This window comes from Moschus berezovskii, chromosome 4, assembly GCF_049115385.1.
Source record: "Moschus berezovskii isolate FMDL1 chromosome 4, NW_MosBer_1.0, whole genome shotgun sequence".
Classification (NCBI taxonomy): Eukaryota; Metazoa; Chordata; class Mammalia; order Artiodactyla; family Moschidae; genus Moschus; species Moschus berezovskii.
Window position 1 is genome coordinate 107007569 of NC_142463.1, and position 6252 is coordinate 107013820.

Genomic DNA, 6252 nt, shown 5'->3' on the forward strand with positions numbered 1-6252 from the left:
AGATCAGTCCTGGGTTTTCATTGGAAGGACTGATGCTTAAGCTGAATATTTTGCCCAACTCATGCAAACAGTTGACTCACTGGAAAAGACTCTGATGTTGGGAGGGATTGAGGGCAGGAGGAGAAGGGGACGACAGAGAATGAGATGGCTGGATGGCATCACCGACTCTGTGGACATGAGTTTGAGTGAACTCTGGGAGTTGGTGATGGACAGCGAGGCCTGGCGTGCTGTGACTCATGGGGTCGCAAAGAGCTGGACATGACTGAGCGACTGAACTGAACTGAACTGGGTCCTCAGCGTCCTTCTGGCACCTGGGAGAACACAGAGAGATCTCTGCATCACTCACTGCGGGGTTCAGTGTTATGGCAGTTGTAGGGAAAGGGAACAGGAACTTTTCTGATGGAAGGGATTTGGAAGCCCCCCAAATTGTCCAAATACATGTCCTTTAAAACTTTCCGTGAGCCTGTCATTTCTTATTTTTCTTTTACTTCATATTCTTTCCCTCCCTCCATCCCTCCTTCTCTAACATATATTGAGCTGATTTGGGTCCTTGTAATCTTCATTCCTGGGCTTCTGTGATGGTTCAGCAGATAAAGAATCTGCCTGCAATGTAGAAGACCCAGGTTCAATCCCTGGGTCAGGAAGATCCCCTGGAGGAGGGCATGGCAACCCCTCCACTATTCTTGCCTGAAAAATTCCATGGACAGAGGAGCCTGGTGGGCTACAGTCTAAAGGGTCGCAAAGAGTCAGACACAACTAAGCACACAGACCATCAACAATCTTCATTCCTAGGTCCTCCATACCTTCCTGGGCAGTTGCTAAGAGTGTGTGGTGTGTGTGGTGGGTCCCCCATCCTCAGGGCCTGCGTCAGAGTCTTTGGGCATCAGTCCCCTTTCGTGCTAAGAGTTTTCTTGTGAGGAAAGTCACAGGACTTCTCAAATACGTTGTGCCTCAGCTATACCGTGTGTGTGTGTGTGTGTGTGTGTGTGTGGTGGGTCCCCAATCCTCAGGGCCTGCGTCAGAGCCTTTGGGCATCAGCCCCCTTTCGTGCTAAGAGTTTTCTTGTGAGGAAAGTCACAGGACTTCTCAAATACGTTGTGCCTCAGCTATACCGTGTGTGTGTGGTGGGTCCCCAATCCTCAGGGCCTGCGTCAGAGCCTTTGGGCATCAGTCCCCTTTTGTGTGCAGTGACTCTGAGGGGGAGTTGCATCCAGATGTTGTCACTTGCGATCACTCGGGGCTGATGTTTGGGATGAGGACCCTGGCCCGTGAGAAAAGTACTTGGACAACTGGCAGGAACAGAGGGGTAGATCTTTGGTGTGTCCATGGGCATTCAGCCCAGATGGTGATGCCAAGAGGAGCTCACAGAACCCAAGAGTCCTCATTAGAGGCTGAGGTCCTGCTGGTGCTGAAGGGAGATGGGGCTGGTTGGACATTCATCTGGAGTCAGACATTCTGTTTGTGTTTGCCTTCTGGCTTCTCCAGTTAACAGCTAGTATCTGGGAAAGGGGGGAAAAACACACAAAAACTATAAAGTAAAAGAGGCATGAGAGACCACAGATGTGAGGAGTAAACTAAGAGATAGAGACAAGATCTCTGCAGAAGGCGTAGTTTGTCAATTGGTTAAGACTCCGATTCTACTCTAGGGGGCATGGGTTCTATTCCTGGTCAGGGAAGATCCTACACACCATGTGGTGTGGCCAAAAAAAAAAGTAAATAACCTGGTTGGTTCTTTAAAGAAAAAAAAAAAAAGACATATCTAAAGGCCACTGTGTCAGTGCCTTAATGACTGTGCTATTTATTCTAGGAGTTCCAGAAATAGTATAGGGTCAGGAGGGATTCAAGCTGGCTGGGGTGGTTAAGGGAGGTTAGCTCAGCTGTGAATCACACTGACCGGGTGTGGTGATGATGAGGGTGATCATGGTGAGTAGCAGCTATTAACCAAATGCTTTGGAAATTTCAATTATGTAAGCTGTTTGCTGTTTGGCCATTGCACCTTCTATACCATTGGAGATGCATGGCTCTCTGAAACATCACATTTAAGAAGAGGACACATCCTTTCAGTCCCAATGATTATTAATTACAATGATGACAAAATATTATTATTTTCTATGAACATTTATAAAAAGTATGTGTCTGGTTATCCTTGTACAGGAGGGCCTGATGTGCTGCCATCCCTTTTCGGATGATTAAAAATAGAATATCCATGGGAAGAAAAGAGCACCTCTAAGAAGGTGTTTTCCCACTGGGGCTGTGGAATGAGGGAGGGGGCCGGAGAGAGGGCATGAGGATGAGGTCTGCTTGTGCATTACCAGTTTTCCAGTGGTTTTTAACAATCTGCCCCCCTTCCATTCTTGACTGCTGTCTTTGGATATGGAAGCTAGCGTATGCTCAATGTCCTTTTTTTGTTACCATCAAAGCCACTATCTCAAAGCATCAATATTTCTCCAGGTTAGATGTTTTCTCTGGGTTTATTAAGCCAGCACCAGTGTCCACTCACCCTGAGTATGAGGCCAACTGAGAATAGAGTCACTGTGTTTCACTCGACATTGCGACATTGCATATAAAACAATCAACTGCTGCCTGTAGACCCATTTGAATGCAAGTTCTCGGGAGAAGAAATGTTGACTCTGATTCTCAACCATATCCCCAGTGCCTAGAACTGAGCACACAATAGATGCTCAATAAAAATGAACTGAATAGATAAATTGGTCCAAGGAAAGGACCTGGAGTCACCTTGATGAGCTTTGGGGAATCTGATTTTCTCCACGGTTGGGCTCCATGTTAAAGATGTTCTCATGTTACTTCTAGCTTCCCAAAACCACCTTGGAATGCTAGCTAGGAGCTTCCCTGGTTGACCCTGCTCCTTTCTTTCTCTTTTTTTAAACACAGTTTTAACTCAACCATAGCTGTAACTCTGTAAGCTCTTCATGTGGCAGTTTGAGGTGCTTCTGAATCTCCATGTCTTCTTCCACAGCCTCTGTCAGGTGGCATGCTCTAATCCTCCAGTTTTGTTCAGCTTGTGGAATAAGGTTTCTGGTCTACACAGGGCTGCAGGGCCTGCAGTCTCCAGCTCTCACACCTTGCATTCCAGGTTTGCAGGCTCTATCAGGCGAGGCACAACTCTTCCCTGGGAGCCAGCGGGTCAGCCACTTCCAGGAGATACCTTGCCTGCTGAAGGCTGAGCACTCTGCTGATTTCTAACCCAACTTAAACTAATGGTCAGAGCTGGGACTCCTGCTCCAGGGAATCATGTCTTATTTGTCAGATGGAGTTTGTGTGTATCTGGAATTAATCTCCTCTGAGGCTTTTTGACTTCCAAATTTTAGGAGTTAACTTCCAGGTTTGATAAAATCATTTTATAATTTAAGGTTACAAAGGTATCCAGTTTTGCGTGCCCGCTCAGTTCCTAACATCAATTTCACATAGTATTTACAGTTGACTGTAGCTTGAGTTCTGACACTGTCTGACTTTCCAGGTGTCAAACTGACATGTTACTTCTTGGCTCACACTTAGGAACATTATTTCAGCCTCAGAAATGTCTGAGTTTCACAATTTAGGCTAAAACATGGTACTTTATTCAGCTTCACGATAGTGTAGCTAGATAGAATTCAAATTTAATCAATTGTATAGAATTCCAGCAACACTTCTCATTTTTTTTTTCCTAAAATTCTCATTTCATATGCCCCAGTCATCTCATTAACTAAACTCCCAGCCACACCATTCCCCCTAGACTTCATTCAATCCTTCACTTACCTTTCATCTCTCCCTGCATTTATATAGAGTCCACAGAGTCAACTTTCCTTCCTTAGATGTATCTTCTTTCTCTATCATATTTTTTGTAAATTAATTTATTTATTTTAATTGGTGGCTAATTACTTTACAGTATTGTAGTGCTTTTTGTCATACAGTCATATGACTCAGCCATGGGTGTACATGTGTCCCCCATCCTGAACCCCCCTCCCACCTTCCTCCCTATTCCATCCCTCAGGGTCATCCCGGTGCACCAGCCCCGAGCGCCCTGTCTCATGCATCGATCTGTTTCACATATGATAATATACATGTTTCAATGCTATTCCCTCACATCATCCCACCCGCACCTTCTCCCAAAGAGTCCAGAAGTCTATTCACCTTCGTTGCCTCTGGAGTCACTGTTTCTTTATTTAGGACTCAGAAACAGCTTATTAAAATAACAGGACTCCCATAGCACACCCTGGCAATTCCCAGGTTGTATCAGGACCCACTGCAGGTTTCGAGGGAAGTTAGTCCTTTCACTGAGAGGTGCAGGACCTCAACCAGTAGGTCTCCATTCCAACTGAAAACTCACGATCCTTCATGAATGGGGGTGTGGGGGGAATGAACTGCTCTCTTCTCTTGATCCAGAGCTCAGATTCTGCCTCTAGACCCTTGTGTGGATTGTGCTGTCCACCGGGGGATCTGGGGAGGGGCAGAGTGAAATGACACATGAGCCACCCGGAAATGAGGAAGAACAGCTTTTATTTTCTCACAGGGTCAGGCACAGGCTCTGCTGATCATCAGCAGGTGCAGGAGGTGGGGACCTGTGAGATCCTGGCGATCAGACAGAAAGAGCCCTCCAGAGAGAACTCCGAACCCTGCACAGGAACATCTCTTGGCTCAGTCTAGGCAAATGAGAATGGGGTGTCCGGGAAAGGATGCCTCAGGTTGGGGCTTTTCCTTGGCCCTTGGATTCTTGTTTCCTCTGAAATCACGTGGTCAACATCAGGAGGCCAGGTCAGCAGCAGCCCCCAGAGCCTTGGCCACAGCCAGAGCGCCCGGACTGCAGACCACCGTCACCATCGCAGGAGTCGGAGCTCTGGCGCCGGCAGCGGTGGGACCTGGGGTGCCTGTGTGGGCCCAGGCAGCAGCCGCCTTCGGAGCTGGGAGCGCAGCCCGAGGAGGCTGGAGGCAGACACTGTGCTGGGCTCTTTGGGGGGCACTTGGGGGAGGGGCACTTGGGAGGGGGCTGGCACTGCTGCTGGTTCTGCTGGCAGGACATCTCAGCAGAAGGTCAGTGAGCCTGGACAAAACAAAATCACCTTGTCAGCCTGGAATCCACAGTCCAGTGTTTCCCCACTCTTGGTTTCCTGATCCCTCTCTTGTCAGGCCAGTGCCTTCTCAAGCCAGGGCCGCAGGAGGGAGAGGGAGACTGATGTGGAGTTAATTTGATCATGCAAGATGCCTCCTACATTGCTCTCCGCCTAGGATCCCATGGTGCCAATCTAACTGAGCATCCAGACTTTTGTATCTCAAAGGAAACACACAAGGGATGTACCCATTTGAGGAAAGTATGAATAGAAAGAGCATGGGAAGTGTCATGAGCTCCTGCGACATATGCAGTTCCCAGAATTCTTGTCACGTCCCAAAGGAACTCCTTCCTGACCCTTACATCACACCCCTGGCTACCTTCTCTGCAACCATACTTCTGGGATTTCATTTCAGGCCCCTTTGGTTTCCACTTTTCTGCTATGACCTCAGGGTTCCTTTCCAGCATCTTGGGGAGAGCTCCATTCCCTGCTGGATACTCACCAGGTGCCAGGAGGGAAGAGAAGTCTGTTTCTGAGGAGGCTGTGAATGGAGAGCTCAGGGCAAGAGGCCTTTTATCCTGTGCTGGGTGTGTGATACATGACTTGAGCATGCCACTGCTTTCACAATCAGGGGGAGGGTGACAGTCTGGCATGTTCCCAGGACTAGACCTCAAGCCCTTTTCCTGGGCACTTACATAATGTCCAACTAAGGAGTTTCCATCAAGAAGCACGATGACTGTCCACACACCTCCCCCTGAGGCAGCTAGGAGCCTGGCAATCTTCCTTCCTTCCTTCATTGTTTCAGACCATCTGCTTCCATTCAGATTCTGACTCACCTTCTTTCCTGGGAATAGGTACAGCTATGAAAGAATTCTGTTTTGTTTTGTTCCCCCCTTCCCCACCTCCCTCCACCACCATATGGCTGGTGGGATCCTAGTTCCCTGACTAGGAATTGAACCTGTGTCCGTTTTGGAAGCTCAAAATCTCAACCACTAGACTGCCAGGGAAATCCCAGAAGAATTCTGTTACTGGATCATGAGTCTACCAAGACAGACACACAGACAGACAAATTAATAGATCATAGAAAATATTCCAAGTGGACCATGTTTCCTGGCTCCCCCAGTGACCAGGACCTTAAGAATAATCCACTACTGCCTTCTGAGCTCCTCACAGTGAGATAAAGGCTAGGGAAGGGGACTGTACCTGT

At 47.9% G+C, this 6252-nt stretch overlaps 1 protein-coding gene across 1 annotated transcript; it reads right to left on the reverse strand.

Moving 5' to 3' along the window:
- Nucleotides 1-4480: 4480 nt before the first annotated feature.
- On the reverse strand, nucleotides 4481-5587 carry LOC129541242 (late cornified envelope protein 3D-like). The gene is made up of 2 exons (XM_055403006.2): nucleotides 5548-5587; nucleotides 4481-5038 (listed from the first exon to the last, which is right to left on the reverse strand). Exon 2 carries the CDS (start codon nucleotides 5015-5017, stop codon nucleotides 4754-4756), a length of 264 nt encoding a protein of 87 aa, XP_055258981.2. The 5' UTR covers nucleotides 5018-5038; nucleotides 5548-5587; the 3' UTR covers nucleotides 4481-4753.
- Between the last annotated feature and the right edge of the window lie 665 nt (nucleotides 5588-6252).

Coding starts and splice junctions, on each gene's coding strand:
- LOC129541242 (XM_055403006.2), bottom strand. CDS start 5,017: ATGTCCTGCCAGCAGAACCAGCAGCAGTGCCAGCCCCCTCCCAAGTGC.